At 29.4% G+C, this 19,523-nt stretch overlaps 1 protein-coding gene across 1 annotated transcript in view; it reads right to left on the bottom strand.

Annotated features, from left to right (window-relative positions):
• The window catches only part of LOC136026829 (beta-mannosidase-like), a 95,669-nt gene that overhangs the window by 40,480 nt on the left and 35,666 nt on the right, over positions 1 to 19,523 (bottom strand). Inside the window, exons 3-6 of the mRNA XM_065703531.1 lie at positions 8,888 to 9,034; positions 6,760 to 6,908; positions 4,581 to 4,786; positions 3,277 to 3,430 (exon numbers count right to left, since the gene is read on the bottom strand). Of these exons, the coding sequence (XP_065559603.1) occupies positions 3,277 to 3,430; positions 4,581 to 4,786; positions 6,760 to 6,908; positions 8,888 to 9,034 (656 nt within the window). The remainder of the gene's footprint in view (positions 1 to 3,276; positions 3,431 to 4,580; positions 4,787 to 6,759; positions 6,909 to 8,887; positions 9,035 to 19,523) is intronic.

Genomic DNA, 19,523 nt, shown 5'->3' with positions numbered 1-19,523 from the left:
TCTAGCATTATTAAAAAAAAAAACAATGAAAAAATAAATATGAAAAAGTTTTATCAAACTAAAAGTAAGAAGCAGCATTAAAACTTAAAACGAACAGAGATTATTCCGCATATGAGGGTTTCATCTCCTCCTAAATACCTCGCTCTTTATGCTAAAGTATCTTTAGTAATTTCAACTATTTATTTTACGGCCTTTCTGATTCAGGGGTCATTCTTAAAGAGTTAGGACAAAATTTAAGCTTTAGTGTAAAGAGTGAGGTATTAACGAGGGGACATACCCCCTGATATACATAATAAAAATATAAGTATATGAAAGTTCGTTACGTAAGTTAATTCTTAAGTTACGTATATTTTTTTTCTAACAAAAACGTTCGTTAAAAATTAAAGGTTCTAGTTGCCTTTTCAAGTAACCCAAAAATTGGAGGGCAATTAGGCCTCCTCCCCCACCCCTTTTTTTTATCAAAATCGTCTGATCAAAACTAAGAGAAAGCCATTTAGCCAAAAAAAAAACAATTAATATGCAAATTTCATTTTGATAATTTATGAGTGGAGAGCCAAAATCAAACATGCATCAATTCAAAAAAGTTCAGAAATTAAATAAAAAAACTAATTTTTTTAACTGAAAGTAAGGAGCCACATTAAAACTTAAAACTAACAGAAATTACACCGTGTATGAAAGGGGCTGCTTCCTTCTCAACGCCCCGCTCTTTACGCTAAAGTTTGACTCTTTCCCTCAACTCTACTTTATTAAAAAGTAAAAAACTTTAGCGTTAAGAGCGGGGCGTTGAGAAGGGAGCAGCCCCTTTCATACATGGAGTAATTTCTGCTCGTCTTAAGTTTTAATGTGGCTCCTCACTTTCAGTTAAAAAAAACTAGTTTTTTCATTGTCAAACCTGACAAAATGTATGGAAAATATATAATGTATTAGAGGTAATTTGGCTAGAAAAAAGTTAAGGACTAATTTTGCATCCAATTATTTTTTAAGTTCACATCAGTCTAAAAACTAGAAAATGCAATAAGTTACCCTTTGGGTCTCCATAAAGGGCTTTAAATGGAAGTTGGCCCAGAAGCAATTATTCAATTTGGAAAGAGCAAAAAAGGCATCAAATGCATTCACTTTCTTTCTAGCTAAATTATGTGAATATGTACAAATTTACCCAAAAACTACCCCTACAACTTAGTCCTTCATTAAATAAAAAACAAGTTTTTTATCTACTGAAAGTAGGGAGCAACATAGAAACTTGAAGCAAACAGGAGTTATTCTGCATATGAGGGTGGCTTCTCCCGACTCAATCCCCGCTCTAGAAGCTGGCATTTCATCTTTTGTCTCAATTCTTCAAGAACAATTCCTGAAATGCAAGGGCCACATAATTAGAACCAAAGCCCTTTTTCGAAGTTCTTAAGAAGCATACACTGAAGAGAGAGCTATTGAGGAGATAGCAGCTCCCTCGTATGTGAAGTAATTTATGTGTGTTTTGGGTGCTACTGTTGCTCCATATTTCCTTTAGAAAAAAACTTGTTTTTATTATTCGATCAGATGGCTCTCTTTACATTAGAGTTTTTTTTAAGAACTTTCAAAACGGGTTCTGATTTTAATTACGTGGCCCTTGTATTTCAGGAATCATTCTTAACAAATTTAGACAAAAGATCAAACTTTAGCATAATGAGCAGGGTATTGAGAATGGAGCAGGCCCCCTCATATACTGAATAGTCTGTCTTAGTTTTAAGTTTTATTGTTGATCCTTACTTTCAGTAGGAAAAAACTTGTTGTTTTTATTTTATTTCTCATCATTTTTTTCAAATAATTCCCAGAAATCTGCTCCCACCTCCCCCCCCCCCCCTGTGGAAAATCCCCACATGAAAAATTCTGCCGTAGAAAGTTCCTCCCATTTAAAATTCTTCTGTCATGAAATTATCCCCAGGCAATTCCATCCTTGCTGCCAACTCCCCCCAGAAAATCTTTGCTTACAATCTTGCCTGAAAATTAACCTTTAGGATACTTTCATTTGAAGAAAGACTTTGTTTTTATTTAATTTCTTATCATTTTTAAGGTCGTGCAGGAATCCCCTGTGTGGAAAATATTTACTTGAAATCCCCCCTCCAAATGGAAAACATCTCCCATGGGAAATCCCCCACATAAGGATCCCCCCAGAGAATTCAAATTTTGCAAAAAAAATCCCCAAAACATCTTCACGTGTAAAATGGATTCATCAACAAGAAAGTAAGACAAATCGGACAAGTTTCAGATATAAATTCTGGCAAATTATCCTGTTTAAGATTTCCTCTGGCAAGTTCACCCCTGGAAACTTCTATCTAAATGTGGAATTCTCCTTGAAAAATGTTGGTGCACTTCGCATTAAAAAGCACTATATGTCAACAATGGGCAAATTTCATAACTTGCTGCACATATTGATCAGAAAAGGATATGTGGAGGGAGGCTAGCTGCCCTTCAATATTATTGATAACTTAAAAAGAACACTGGAACTTTAAATATTCATACGTATGATCTCTCACCCATTTTCCTAGGACCACTGGTTTGATCCAACCTTTTCACAAATAGAAGCTTGAAAACTCTGTTGTATGGTCCTCTGATATGCTGAATCTGATCGTGTGACTTTCATTTAGATTCTTTGAGTGTTAGGGAATTTCGAAAAAAATAATACACCCCTAATGTTCAAGTATATAGCCTAAGTAATATATTTCCTGTGCGTTCTCTGTTTTTTGATTTTGTCTGCATTGGTTCAATTTAAAGTTACATGGATTGAAACAAGGGTAATACATGGCCAAATGCATGGACAATATATATTGTGTTAAAGGTAATTATTTGGCTAGAAAAAAAGTTAAGGACTTGGTTTAAAGGCTAATTTTGCATGCAATTATTTTTAAGTTCACACAATTTCTTATTACAAATCTCTTTTATTATTAGACGATGGATCTCAGACAAACCTGACAAAAGCGTATCTATGGATCATAAAAAAATGTGTGTAAAACTTATTTTGATTTTCTAGGGATGACCAATAAAATATTGACGTTATTGTTAAGCATTTCTTATTACAAATCTCTATTATTAGACAATGGATCTCAGACAAACATAACAAAAGCGTATCTATAGTTTATTCTGATTTTGTAGGAATGATCAATACAATGTTGACGTTATTACTAAGGATTTCTTATAATAAATCTCTATTATTAGACAACAGATATAAAAAAAACTGACAAAAGCATCTGCATGGCTTATTTTGATTTTGTAAGAATGATCAATAATTAAGGGACTTACCTGTAAATCAATTTTCCCTGAATACTGAACATTGGCTTCAGCTGTATCCATATGAACTACTAAACGAAGCTTCCATCCCTCAGATTGCTTTTCAGTAAATACTAAAACATCCCTCAGTTGTAGTGTATCAAATCCTTCAAGACGAATACTCTTCCTATAATTATAATCCAAGTTAATGTAAACAGTATTTCTTTACGAAAAATAGGTTATAAAACGTGACTTTTTATTCCTAAATTCGCAGCGATACTTTATCTGATATACCAGTATTATTTTACCTCGCACTACCACGCGGTAGAAAAAATTCTGCTAAGTCTTCTACTGAAGAATTCGACAGATAATTTTTTAGGGAAAACGTCCCGAGGAAGATGGTTCCAAATCAAAGGCCAATATCAAACGAAGGTGTTCTTCCAGTACTCAGCTCTCGACATGTCAAACTAACTGACCGACCTGTATGCCTTCGTGCCTATTTCATCAGTTAGGTAATGGCAAACATCACAAACCTCAAAAACAAGAAGAATAATAGGGAATTCTTCCCGCAACTCAGTGGAAATTAAATTAGAACGAATATTTCGTTTGCAATGTTTTGCAGAGGACGGTCAAAATAGGTCAATATTTAGGCCAAAATATTCATTCTAATTACATTTCCACTGTCTTGCGAGAAGAATTCCCTGTTGTTCTTCCTGTTTTTGATGTTTGTAATGGAAAGGCAGCGTGGTCTTCGTCGCAACTTAGGAAATGGGGGCATCAAACGAGAAAACTTTATGGGCGGAGATGACTTCATGTGCTTGTAGAAAACGGCGATCGATGATAAATCAAACCTTTCACTGAGAGACTGGAGAGTCATGTGTAGGAATTGAACTTGCCCTGTTAACTCTTATTTGGGCCCTCTGAAGCGATTTAGAGCATTACAATATAAAAGACAGCTCTGTTGGGTGAGAGTTAGTGCAACTGGGATATTTCACATATTTTTCTCAAAGCTACAACTCTAAGGCTGCGAATTCTAAAACTTAGGAAGGATTCGTGGACCTTATTTCATTTCTAAAAATGGCTGAAAAATCTCCATAAGAAATTACTCATTCGTTCCCTTTCTGATTTTGTTTACCCTTAGCCTACATCATCATTGTTTTTTTTTCTGATTTTTTTTTTTTTAACATAAAAATCTAATGTGAAGTGAAAAGATTCTAAAATTTTCCTATACATTACTTATTTTTTCAAAACTTCAAAAGTAAGGAAAGGGGCAAGAAAACAGTCGACACTCTTTTAGTAAAAAAAAAAGTAGAAGACTTGCAGATATTACATCTTACCAAATTCCAACTGAGGGAAACGATGGTCCCCAATCCCATGCAAAGGAAGCTTGCATCTTCCTAATATGGTTCGCATGACACTCTCCTCTATAAGCAGGGTCCACACATTCAGGTAGCACTGGATATTCACTAGATTGAGCGTCCCATTGCTCCTTTGCGTACTGGACAGGTGACTTGAATTTGAATGTCAAAGTATTCTCCCCATCCTAAAAAGAATTATCAAGAATCATACTAATAGAAATTAATTATAAAAATTTCATCGAAAAACAGTTACATAACAGTCCTGGCTGTAATTAACTCCCTGCTTAGTTATCACAATGACCGTTACAAGTTTGTAGATGATCTGTCCATAGTACTCACTTACCTAGTCAAAACACTATCATAACAAAGCAGTTTTCAGACCAGTTATTTGATCAGCAAAAGACTGAATGCTCAAGTCATGACCTTACCATTAACGTAGACACGTTGAAGATAATTCGTTTCAATCCTCTGAAGCTGAATATAGATATACTTCTAGTCCATTTCCCGATTGTAAACGAAAAGAAAATCTTAGGAGTAACTTTCACTACTGACTGTAGTTTTAGTGCCCATATTAATTCAACCGTCCACAAGGCTACTGCAAGCCTTCAGACACTTACCTAAATAAGGCGTTTTGGGTGTGATCCTGAAAGTCTTCTCCATGCCTACATGTGTTATGTTCGCATTCTGTAAAAAAAATTTCTGTCCTTTTTAGATAAATCTTTCTGTCTTTTAATAGCATAGAACATTAGTTAAATCATATTTTGAAGGCTGAGGTGGATCACAGGCTCCAATTAGGGCTCAAAGGGGGGAGCATTTGACTGATTTTTCGGCCCCTTCCCATACATTTTGAAAACTATCTTTTTTTTGTATCCAATTAAAAAATTCCCCCCAAGATTTTGAAAAATCCTTTTACAAATTACGAATTCTTTTACGAATTAATTTCAAGTGCCTATTCTGACATTAACTCGAGATGAATTTGACAGGGATAATCCCCCGAATAAAATATTTTTATTTGATAGGATTCATTTGGCCAAAAAATATGCTTTAAATGACTAAATAACCAACAATATTATCAATAAATATCAATAACACCTGATAAAAATAACCTGAGCCAAATAGCTTTAAATAACTGAATTACAAGCCAATAGCGGCTTCATTTCAAGTGTCTACTACGACATTAATTTGGGATGAATATAATCGGGATAATCCACCCACCATAAAATTTTAACTCACTTGGCCCAAAAAATATGCCTTAAATGATTTTACATAATCAATTAATAAGGCAACAAGATAAAGAAGAACAGGGAATTTAGGTAGAACAAGAGGTAAAAAGGGATAACAAGACAAAAAAGCAACCTTTTGTTTGAAGTAAAAAGAAAAGATAACTTTCTAAAAAATAACAACCAAAAAAGCAAATTTTTGCTCTCTTCATTTTGTGTCCTTTTTCACTTATTACTTTTTTTTCCTTTTTTAAGTTTTTCTTAACAGTTAAAAGGGCCCCAGAGTCGTTTTAGAACTAGAAACTCTTGTTTGATTTTCCAGCTACTATCTGAATGGTAACTTAGGTAGAAGAAGAAGTGACAAGACAAAGAAGTAACCTTTTACTTGAAGTAAAAACAAAAAATAACAAAGCAACACTTTCGGCGACTTCTCTTTTTCAACGACGACCGCAGGTCCCGACTGAAATATTTGGTATTTTTCCTTGTCCTCACTGGCTGTGAATTTTCCTGGTTGTTTTTCTTTTACCCAACTTTTTCCCTTATTAGTAATATTCAACGACTAGTTACACGATTCATTACTGAATTAGTTCAATGTTCAAAGGTTAGACTTGCCAGCTTAGTGTGAAGGAGACCTGGATTCAAACTACCCCGATGGTAAATTTTTTCTTTAAATTATTTTAATTTAGAGGTCGGGGGGAGAGATTGGATTTTGGAAATTTTGAGAAGTAGGTATTATTTAAATATAAATAATATTGGAAAGTTCGTCCGGATAGGTATGAGGTATTGTGATGATTTTCTTAAATAATTACTTTTAGCGTCTTTCCAGTCTATGTTTTGTTGCTGCAATTTTTTCTCTTGTTTTGTGTATGTCACCATGGCCCAATTGGGCCTTCGTGTAAATATATCTATCTATCTATCTATCTATAATGCTGACTTACTATGAGGGAATCTTTTATGTCAAACTTGTACTGCACAAACATATTGTCAGAGCTCCCGACTTGTTGATCATTCACAAATACATCAGCAACTGTGTCCAGGCCATCACAAACCAATAAGATTCTCTGCTTTTGGAAAATTGTTTCATCAACTATAAAGAATTAGAAAATTGAAATGTCAAAGGACAGTGATAATGAAATCTGATTACTTAAATTGGTTAAGTGAAAATTTACGCAACCATATATATCTTCAATAATTAAAAAAATGATCAGGAATTTAATTTTTCACGAAAAAGAGTTTCGTTCCATTAAATCTGGAGTCTAATTTTTAATGAAAAAGACTTCCAATTGTTTGGTAGAAGTGGGCACCAAATTAAAAAAAAAAAAGAAAAAAGAAAAGTGCACCAAAAATCAGAAAAAAAGAGTAAAACATATGGCACCAAACAGTAAAAGAAATGGCAGCTTTCCTTTGAAGTTGTAGCTGTCTCTGGCAATAAAAAGGTGGTTAAAGTTAGAATTTTTATGGACAAAAAGGGTTTTCGAATTTAAACAATTAGTTTTGCATTGAACCAATTCCATGGTACAATGCTTCATGTTCAATTCTATGAATCAAAACCATGCACCCAATTATATTTAAGTCCTAAAGACGGTGATTAGGAAATCTGATCATTTAAATTGGTTAAGTAAAATTTACACAATCATATATATCTTCAATATTAGGAAAAATCTGGAGTCTAATTTTTAATGAAAAAGACTTCCAATTGTTCGGTAGAAGTGGGCACCAAATTGAAAAAAAAGAAAAAAGAAAAGTGCACCAAAAATCAGAAAAAAAGTGTAAAACATATGACACCAAACAGTAAAAGAAATGGCAGCTTTCCTTTGAAGTTGTAGCTGTCTCTGGCAATGCAAAGGTGGTTAAAGTTGGAATTTTTATGGACAAAAAGGGTTTTCGAATTTAAACAATTAGTTTTGCATTGAACCAATTCCATGGTGCAATGCTTCATGTTCAATTCTATGAACCAAAACCATGCACCCAATTATATTTAAGTTCTAAAGACAGTGATAATGAAATCTGATTACTTAAATTGGAAATTTATATAACCATATATATCTTCAATATTAGGAAAAATTAGGAGTTTAATTTTTAATGAAAAGAACCTTCAATTGTTTGGTAGAAGTGGGCACCAAATTAAAAAAAAAAAAAAAGTGGGCCAAAAATCAGAAAAAAAAATAAGTGTAAAACATATGGCCCCAAACAGCTTAAGAAAGTGTAGCTTTCCTTTGAAGTTTTAGCTGTACCTGGCAATGAAAAGATTGTTAATATTTGAATTTTACGGACATAAAAAGGTTTTCAAATTTAACTAACTAGCTTTGCATGTTTGTTTTCACTGTTCTATGAGGCAACATTGACGAAAATGTGGTGCCTTAAAAACGTCAGAATATTTGAAACAATCAGATTAAAATATTAGAGAATCTGTTCTAAGGTATGAATAAATATGAGATGGGTTCAGGGGGTCAGAAAAAGTTTTTATTTTGACTGACTACTGCTGCTACTAGCATTACCGCTATTACTATTAATCGTTATACTAGCAGTACCAATACTACTACCGTGACTACTATTACAACTATACCTAAGGATATGAAGGTGTTCTTTCAGAAGAACAACTTAATATTGATAAAGGCATTTTAAATAAAGTTTATACCATTTATTTCCAAATCTGTAGCGAAGTTATGCCGTTAAAATCAACGCAGAACACCGATCATTCATCCATGTATAGCTTTGACTGACAATTAAGAATAATAACAACATATTATTCACAAAATTCAAATTAACACCCTACAATGAGATCCAATCACACCTTATTCTTAATAGATTTAATGAGGAGATATTTTAAAAATTGAGATAAAAATACTCCCATCCCCTTTAAAAAAACTTTTTTTAAAAATACCAATATATTTGATCAAGGGCACCAACTAGAGAGGTAGGCTATTCTGAAAGATACCTTTCTGGCATTTTCATTTTAAAAAATAAAAAAGATACACATCAGACAAAAAATACCTTTTTATTTTTGTAGTACCCCACTCCCCCCGACGTTTTCATGAGTTGCCGCCCCTGAAAAAGTAGGAATACCTGTAAATTTAGCCTCATACGACCAATCTCCATACGAGACCCACCGGTAAGCAAAATCATTGAAGCGGTAGTACAAATCGTCCAGAATACCAGCTCTAATCAAATCAGTATATACACCACCAGGCACAATTGCAGGATATGATGAAGCTAAAAAAGAATAATTAAAATATAGTCTTTTATCATAATAGTACAATATTAAAGAAATAATCAAAACAAGTTCAAACATTACGACGTGTTATGAATATATAATAAGTTTTTAAAAATATTGTATCCCTTAGATTATTATAATCTGATGAAATATTTATAATTTTTGCTTTAATGTTAAAAAAATTCGAAGAATTAAAATAAGTTGTTGTTTGTGTTCAAAGAATAAACAAATAAAATAGTACAAAAAATATTAAACAACAAACAAGTGGCATATAACTGAAGATATGTTTGCATTCCTAATTCTTTAACGTTATAAATGGTTTAATTTTGGAATTCTTTGCCATTTCTATGAACAATTGAAGCAGAAACGACATTAAAAATAAAAACATGTTTTGCCTCCTTGAACCACGCTAGGTCTATGTATGCCTGAAAACCACGATTTTACTAAAATTTTCTCTCCTTTAGAGAATTTTTTTTAGAACGGTAAGACATTTTCTTGAACTGTGAGCCTTGAAAATAATTTTAACAAAAATTTTGATCCGTAAAAATTCAAACATTAGGCATCAGTTGATTTTCGAAGAAAATTACACCTTCAAAAAACCTAAGCCTTCTTAAGCTTTTATTGTTACATATTTTTAGCATTTTTTTGCTAATTTTTCACACACGTTCGTCTTTGTTTTTTTTTTTAATTCGGCCCAACTACTACCAAAAACTGCGATAATATATATATATATATATATATATATATATATATATATATATATATATATATATATATATATATATATCTTCTATATATATAAAAATAAGTTGTCTGTCTGTGGATCTGTGGATCAGGTGACGTCATGTTTCTGTGTCGGCTGACGTCATGAAATTAGTTGTCGTCATTTTTGTTATGACGATGCTTAGTATATTGTAAAACACATTAATTTGGTTAATAATATACCATTTAAAACACCAAAATGAACATGCTGGAGTAGTCACTCGGTGAGAGAGGGTGTCAGAACGGAGAATGAAGGTCCCAGGTTCAAATCCTGGTTAGGCTAAAAAAGGTAAAAAACTAAAAACTAAAAAAAAACTGAAAAAACTAAAAAAAGGCAAAAACTACAAAAAAAACTAAAAACTAATAAAAAAAATAAAAAGGCTAAAAAACTAAAAAAACTAAAAAAACTAAAAAAAGGTAAAAAACTAAAAAAACTAAAAACTAAAAAAAAACTAAAAAAAAGGAAAAAACTGAAAAATAGAAGAGAAAAAGAAAACTAATAAAATTAAGAATAAAAATAAAAAAAAATAAAAAAGATAAAACCTAAAAAAAAAAGTAAAAAGAAAAAACGAAAAAAAACTAAAAAAGCTAAAAAAAAAAGGTAAAAACCAATAAAAACTAAAAAGAAAAAAAGGAAAAAAACTAAAAAAAATTTTCATCTAAAAAACTAAAAAAAACTAAAAAAGGTAAGAACTAAAAAAGAAAAAAATAAATGACGACACTCAAAGAGAAAGCGACCGGGACAAAAGGAATGTTCGATTAGCAATCAACAAAGCACCGGGACACAGGGAGTATAAATGACGACCAGGACATAATTAAAAAAAAAAAAACTAAAAAAACTAAAAATAAGGTAAAAACTACAAAAAAACTAAAAAGAAAAAAAACTAAAAACTAATAAAAAAACTAAAAAATCTAAAAATCTAAATAAACTAAAAAAGAAAAAAAAATAAAAAAGGAAAAAAATAAAGGAGAAAAACAAAACTAAAAAACGAATGTATATACAGACCGGGACACCGGGATACAAATGACGACCGAGACACAGGGAATATAAATGACCATACATAAGCCATAATGACCAGGACATAAGTAAAAAATATAAATGACGACCGGGACACAGGGACAGAACTACAACGGGGACGCCGGGGGGCACAGGGGGATATAAATGACGACCGGGACACCGGGACAGGGAATGGTCGATTAGCAATCACCATCAACAAAGCTCAAGGGCAATCATTAGAATCATGAGGGATAGATCTGAATACGGATTGTTTTCCCATGGACCATTATATGTTGCATGTTCAAGAGTCGGTAAACCTGACAATCTATTTATATGCACAGACAATGGGACAGCGAAGAATGTTGTATATTAGCATGTTTTACGTAGTTAAAAACATATATTTATATCTATCTCTATTCACAGGTGGGACACAGGGACACAACTACAATGGCGCGTAACTAATATGGCGCGTAACGACCTACGCGCGCGGGGGGGTTTGGGGGGGCGCGAAGCGCCCCACCAACTAGGTGTTGGGGTGGCGCGAATTGCCACCCCAACAGCTAGTATATATATATATATATATATATATATATATATATATATATATATATATATATATATATATATATATATATATATATATATATATATATATATATATATATCTATATATATAAAAATAAGTTGTCTGTGTGTGGATCTGTGGATGGATCAGGTGACGTCATGTTTGTTCGCATATGACGTCTGAATTATTTCACACTAATACAAAAGAAGAAAAAAACTAAAAAAGGTAAAAACTACAAAAAAAACTAAAAAGAAAAAAAAACTAAAAAAGCTAAAAAACTAAAAAAAAACTAAAAAAAGGTAGAAATCTAATAACTAAAAAAAAACTGAAAAAAATAAAAAAAGGCAAAAACTACAAAAATAATAAAAACTAATAAAAAAACTAAAAAAGCTAAAAAACTAAAAAAACTAAAAAAAAACTAAAAAAAGGTGAAAAACTAAAAAAAACTAAAAACTAAAATAGAAAAAAACTAAAAAAAAGGAAAAAACTGAAAAATAAAAGAGAAAAAGAAAACTAAAAAAATATGAATAAATATATATAAAATCTATATATATAAAAATAAGTTGTCTGTGTGTGGATCTGTGGATGGATCAGGTGACGTCATGTTTGTTCGCATATGACGTCTGAATTATTTCACACTAATACAAAAGAAGAAAAAAACTAAAAAAGGTAAAAACTACAAAAAAAAACTAAAAAGAAAAAAAACTAAAAAAGCTAAAAAACTAAAAAAAAAAACTAAAAAAAGGTAAAAATCTAATAACTAAAAAAAAACTGAAAAAAATAAAAAAAGGCAAAAACTACAAAAAAAATAAAAACTAATAAAAAAACTAAAAAAGCTAAAAAACTAAAAAAACTAAAAAAAACTAAAAAAAGGTGAAAAACTAAAAAAAACTAAAAACTAAAATAGAAAAAAACTAAAAAAAAGGAAAAAACTGAAAAATAAAAGAGAAAAAGAAAACTAAAAAATATGAATAAATATATATAAAAATAAGTTGTTTGTGGGTTATGTCTGTCGGTCTGTCTGTCGAGTGACGTCGTGTTTGTCCGCATATGACGTCTGAATTATTTCACACTAACACAAAAGAAGAAAAAAAACTAAAAAAGGTAAAAACTACAAAAAAAACTAAAAAGAAAAAAAACTAAAAAAGCTAAAAAACTAAAAAAAAACTAAAAAAAGGTAAAAAACTAAAAACTAAAAAAAACTGAAAAAACTAAAAAAAGGCAAAAACTAAAAAAAAACTAAAAACTAATAAAAAAACTAAAAAAGCTAAAAAACTAAAAAAACTAAAAAAACTAAAAAAAGGTAAAAAACAAAAAAAAACTAAAAACTAAAAAAGAAAAAACTAAAAAAAAAGGAAAAAACTGAAAAATAAGAGAAAAAGAAAACTAAAAAAATATTAATAAATATAAAAAATATAAATATAAATATAATATAAATTAGCAATCAACAAAGCACCGAGACACAAATGACGACCGGGACACAGGGAGTATAAATGACGACCAGGACATAAGTAAAAAAAAAACTAAAAAAACTAAAAAAATGGTAAAAACTACAAAAAAACTAAAAACTAATAAAAAAACTAAAAAATCTAAAAATCTAAATAAACTAAAAAAGAAAAAAAAGAAAAAAGGAAAAAAATAAAGGAGAAAAACAAAACTAAAAAACGAATGTATATACAGACCGGGACACCGGGATACAAATGACGACCGGGACACAGGGAATATAAATGACGACCGGGACACAGGGACACAACTACAATGGGGACGCCGGGGGGCACAGGGGGATATAAATGACGACCGGGACACCGGAACACAAGGAATATAAATGACGCCCGGGACACTCAAAGAGAAATCACAGACTGGAACACCGGGACACAAATGACGACCGGGACACAGGGAATATAAATGACGACCGGGACACAGGGACATAACTACAAAGGGGACGCCGGGGTGCACAGGGGGATATATAAATGACGATGGCGACTCAGGGAATGGTCGATTAGCAATCACCATCAACAAAGCTCAAGGGCAATCATTAGAATCATGAGGTATAGATCTGAATACGGATTGTTTTCCCATGGACCATTATATGTTGCATGTTCAAGAGTCGGTAAACCTGACAATCTATTTATATGCACAGACAATGGGACAGCAAAGAATGTTGTATATTCGCAATAAAGTAAAAAGAAAAAACGAAAAAAAATAAAAAAGCTAAAAAAAAGGTAAAAACCAATAAAAAACTAAAAATAAAAAAGGTGAAAAACTAAAAAAAAATTTAATCTAAAAAACTAAAAAAAACTAAAAAGGTAAAAACTAAAAGAACTAAAAAAGAAAAAAAAACTAAAAAAAGGAAAAAAACTGAAAAATAAAGGAGAAAAAGAAAACTAAAAAAATATAAATAAAAGTAAAAAAACTAAAAAGATAAAAGCTTCAAAAAAAACTAAAAAGAAAAAGAAAGAAACTAAAAAACCTAAAAAAAGGTCAAAACCAATAAAAAAAAACTAAAAGGAAAAAAAGGGAAAAAATTAAAAATTTATTTCATCATATACCAATTCAAAAACGAACGTATACCGGGATGACGACCGGGACACAGGGAATATAAATGACACAACTACAACGGGGACGCCGGGGGCACAGGGGGATATAAATGACGACCGGGACACCGGGACACAAGGAATATAAATGACGCCCGGGACGCTCAAAGAGAAATCACAGACTGGGACACCGGGACACAAATGACGACCGGGACACAGGGAATATAAATGATTGCTAATCGACCATTCCCTGTCCCGGTGTCCCGGTCGTCATTTATATCCCCCTGTTTCCCCCGGTGTCCCCGTTGTAGTTGTGTCCCTGTGTCCCGGTCGTCATTTATATTCCCTGTGTCCCGGTCGTCATTTGTATCCCGGTCTGTATATACATTCGTTTTTTAGTTTTGTTTTTCTCCTTTATTTTTTTCTTTTTTTTTTCTTTTTTAGTTTATTTAGATTTTTAGATTTTTTAGTTTTTTTATTAGTTTTTAGTTTTTTTTCTTTTTAGTTTTTTTGTAGTTTTTACCTTCTTTTTAGTTTTGTTAGTTTTTTTTTTTTTACTTATGTCCTGGTCGTCATTTATACTCCCTGTGTCCCGGTGCTTTGTTGATTGCTAATCGAACATTCCTTTTGTCCTGGTCGCTTTCTCTTTGAGTGTCGTCATTTATTTTTTTCTTTTTTAGTTCTTTTAGTTTTTACCTTTTTTAGTTTTTTTTAGTTTTTTAGATGAAAATTTTTTTTAGTTTTTTCCTTTTTTTCTTTTTAGTTTTTTATTGGTTTTTACCTTTATTTTAGCTTATTTTTCAGTTTTTTATTTTTTTTAGTTTTTTACCTTTTTTTAGTTTTTTAGTTTTTTTAGTTTTTTAGCTTTTTTACTTTTTTTTATTAGTTTTTAGTTTTTTTGTAGTTTTTGCCTTTTTTTAGTTTTTTCAGTTTTTTTTTTTTAGTTTTTTATTGGTTTTTACCTTTATTTTAGCTTATTTTTCAGTTTTTTTCCTTTTTTTAGTTTTTTTTAGTTTTTAGTTTTTTTAGTTTTTTACCTTTTTTTAGTTTTTTTAGTTTTTTAGCTTTTTTATTTTTTTTATTAGTTTTTAGTTTTTTTTGTAGTTTTTGCCTTTTTTTAGTTTTTTTAGTTTTTTAGCTTTTTTATTAGTTTTTAGTTTTTTTTGTAGTTTTTGCCTTTTTTTTAGTTTTTTTAGTTTTTTAGCTTTTTTATTTTTTTTATTAGTTTTTAGTTTTTTTTGTAGTTTTTGCCTTTTTTTAGTTTTTTCAGTTTTGACCTCACCTGATCCAGTTTTTTCAGGTGACGTCACCTGATCCACGATCCACAGATCCACAGACAACTTATTTTTATATATATAGATATATATATATATATATATATATATATATATATATATATATATATATATATATATATATATATCTATATATATAAAAATAAGTTGTCTGTCTGTGGATGGATCAGGTGACGTCACCTGAAAAAACTGGATCAGGTGACGTCAAAACTGAAAAAACTAAAAAAAGGCAAAAACTACAAAAAAAACTAAAAACTAATAAAAAAAATAAAAAAGCTAAAAAACTAAAAAAACTAAAAAAAGGCAAAAACTAAAAAAAAAACTAAAAACTAATAAAAAAGCTAAAAAACTAAAAAAAGGCAAAAACTACAAAAAAAACTAAAAACTAATAAAAAAAATAAAAAAGCTAAAAAACTAAAAAAACTAAAAAAACTAAAAAAAGGTAAAAAACTAAAAAAACTAAAAACTAAAAAAAACTAAAAAAAAGGAAAAAACTGAAAAATAAGCTAAAATAAAGGTAAAAACCAATAAAAAACTAAAAAAAAAACTGAAAAAACTAAAAAAAGGCAAAAACTACAAAAAAAACTAAAAACTAATAAAAAAAGTAAAAAAGCTAAAAAACTAAAAAAACTAAAAAAAACTAAAAAAAAGGGGAAAAAACTAAAAAAAAATAAAAAATAAAAAAAACTAAAAAAAAGGAAAAAACTGAAAAATAAGCTAAAATAAAGGTAAAAACCAATAAAAAACTAAAAAGAAAAAAAGGAAAAAACTAAAAAAAATTTTCATCTAAAAAACTAAAAAAAAATAAAAAAGGTAAAAACTAAAAGAACTAAAAAAGAAAAAAATAAATGACGAAACTCAAAGAGAAAGCGACCAGGACAAAAGGAATGTTCGATTAGCAATCAACAAAGCACCGGGACACAGGGAGTATAAATGACGACCAGGACATAAGTAAAAAAAAAAAACTATCTATATATATAAAAATAAGTTGTCTGTGGATCTGTGGATCGTGGATCAGGTGACGTCACCTGAAAAAACTGGATCAGGTGACGTCAAAACTGAAAAAACTAAAAAAAGGCAAAAACTACAAAAAAAACTAAAAACTAATAAAAAAAATAAAAAAGCTAAAAAACTAAAAAAACTAAAAAAAGGCAAAAACTACAAAAAAAACTAAAAACTAATAAAAAAGCTAAAAAACTAAAAAAACTAAAAAAAAGGCAAAAACTACAAAAAAAACTAAAAACTAATAAAAAAAATAAAAAAGCTAAAAAACTAAAAAAACTAAAAAAAGGTAAAAAACTAAAAAAACTAAAAACTAAAAAAAAAACTAAAAAAAAGGAAAAAAACTGAAAAATAAGCTAAAATAAAGGTAAAAACCAATAAAAACTAAAAAAAAAACTGAAAAAAAAAACTAAAAAAACTAAAAAAAGGTAAAAAACTAAAAAAAAATAAAAAATAAAAAAAAACTAAAAAAAAAGGAAAAAACTGAAAAATAAGCTAACATAAAGGTAAAAACCAATAAAAAACTAAAAAGAAAAAAAGGAAAAAACTAAAAAAAATTACTAAAAAGAAAAAAAAACTAAAAACTAATAAAAAAACTAAAAAATCTAAAAATCTAAATAAACTAAAAAAAGAAAAAAAAAAGGAAAAAAATAAAGGAGAAAAACAAAACTAAAAAACGAATGTATATACAGACCGGTACACCGGGATACAAATGACGACCGGGACACAGGGAATATAAATGACGACCGGGACACAGGGACACAACTACAACGGGGACACCGGGGGAAACAGGGGGATATAAATGACGACCGGGACAAAAAAACTAAAAAGAAAAAAAAACTAAAAACTAATAAAAAAACTAAAAAATCTAAAAATCTAAATAAGCTAAAAAAGAAAAAAAAAGGAAAAAAATAAAGGAGAAAAACAAAACTAAAAAACGAATGTATATACAGACCGGGACACCGGGATACAAATGACGACCGGGACACAGGGAATATAAATGACGACCGGGACACAGGGACACAACTACAACGGGGACACCGGGGGAAACAGGGGGATGTAATATATATATATATATATATATATATATATATATATATATATATATATATATATATATATATATATATATATATATATATATATATATCTATCTATATTCACAGGTGGGACATAGTGACACAACTACAATGGCGCGTAACTATTATGGCGCGTAACGACTTACGCGCGCGGGGGGGCTTGGGGGGGCGCGAAGCGCCCCCACCAACTAGGTGTTGGGGTGGCGCGAAGCGCCACCCCAACAGCTAGTATATATATATATATATATCTATCTATATATATAAAAATAAGTTGTCTGTCTGTCTGTGGATGGATGGATCAGGTGACGTCACCTGAAAAAACTGGATCAGGTGACGTCAAAACTGAAAAAACTAAAAAAAGGCAAAAACTACAAAAAAAACTAAAAACTAATAAAAAAATAAAAAAGCTAAAAAACTAAAAAAACTAAAAAAAGGCAAAAACTACAAAAAAAACTAAAAACTAATAAAAAAGCTAAGAAACTAAAAAAACTAAAAAAAGGCAAAAACTACAAAAAAAACTAAAAACTAATAAAAAAGCTAAGAAACTAAAAAAACTAAAAAAAGGCAAAAACTACAAAAAAAACTAAAAACTAATAAAAAAAATAAAAAAGCTAAAAAACTAAAAAAACTAAAAAAACTAAAAAAAGGTAAAAAACTAAAAAAACTAAAAACTAAAAAAAACTAAAAAAAAAGGAAAAAAACTGAAAAATAAGCTAAAATAAAGGTAAAAACCAATAAAAAACTAAAAAAAAAACTGAAAAAACTAAAAAAAGGCAAAAACTACAAAAAAAACTAAAAACTAATAAAAAAGTAAAAAAGCTAAAAAACTAAAAAAACTAAAAAAACTAAAAAAAGGTAAAAAACTAAAAAAAATAAAAAATTAAAAAAAACTAAAAAAAAGGAAAAAACTGAAAAATAAGCTAAAATAAAGGTAAAAACCAATAAAAAACTAAAAAGAAAAAAAGGAAAAAACTAAAAAAAATTTTCATCTAAAAAACTAAAAAAAACTAAAAAAGGTAAAAACTAAAAGAACTAAAAAAGAAAAAAATAAATGACGAAACTCAAAGAGAAAGCGACCAGGACAAAAGGAATGTTCGATTAGCAATCAACAAAGCACCGGGACACAGGGAGTATAAATGACGACCAGGACATAAGTAAAAAAAAAAAAAACTATCTATATATATAAAAATAAGTTGTCTGTGGATCTGTGGATCGTGGATCAGGTGACGTCACCTGAAAAAACTGGATCAGGTGACGTCAAAACTGAAAAAACTAAAAAAAGGCAAAAACTACAAAAAAAACTAAAAACTAATAAAAAAAATAAAAAAGCTAAAAAACTAAAAAAACTAAAAAAAGGCAAAAACTACAAAAAAAACTAAAAACTAATAAAAAAGCTAAAAAACTAAAAAAAACTAAAAAAAAGGCAAAAACTACAAAAAAAAACTAAAAACATAAAAAAAATAAAAAAGCTAAAAAACTAAAAAACTAAAAAAACTAAAAAAAAGGTAAAAAACTAAAAAAACTAAAAAAAAGGAAAAAACTGAAAAATAAGCTAAAATAAAGGTAAAACCAATAAAAAACTAAAAAAAAAACTGAAAAAACTAAAAAAAGGCAAAAACTACAAAAAAACTAAAAACTAATAAAAAAAGTAAAAAAGCTAAAAAACTAAAAAAACTAAAAAAAACTAAAAAAACTAAAAAAAGGTAAAAAACTAAAAAAAATAAAAAATAAAAAAAAACTAAAAAAAAAGGAAAAAACTGAAAAATAAGCTAACATAAAGGTAAAAACCAATAAAAAACTAAAAAGAAAAAAAGGAAAAAACTAAAAAAAATTTTCATCTAAAAAACTAAAAAAAACTAAAAAAGGTAAAAACTAAAAGAACTAAAAAAGAAAAAAATAAATGACGACACTCAAAGAGAAAGCGACCAGGACAAAAGGAATGTTCGATTAGCAATCAACAAAGCACCGGGAAACAGGGAGTATAAATGACGACCAGGACATAAGTAAAAAAAAAAATTAACAAAACTAAAAAGAAGGTAAAAACTACAAAAAAACTAAAAAGAAAAAAAACTAAAAACTAATAAAAAAACTAAAAAATCTAAAAATCTAAATAAACTAAAAAAGAAAAAAAAAGGAAAAAAATAAAGGAGAAAAACAAAACTAAAAAACGAATGTATATACAGACCGGTACACCGGGATACAAATGACGACCGGGACACAGGGAATATAAATGGCGACCGGGACACAGGGAAAC

The sequence above is a fragment of the Artemia franciscana genome, chromosome 5, assembly GCF_032884065.1.
Source record: "Artemia franciscana chromosome 5, ASM3288406v1, whole genome shotgun sequence".
In the NCBI taxonomy this organism is placed as follows: Eukaryota; Metazoa; Arthropoda; class Branchiopoda; order Anostraca; family Artemiidae; genus Artemia; species Artemia franciscana.
Note: the sequence above shows the minus strand (reverse complement) of the source record. Positions and strands in the feature narration are given on the sequence as shown.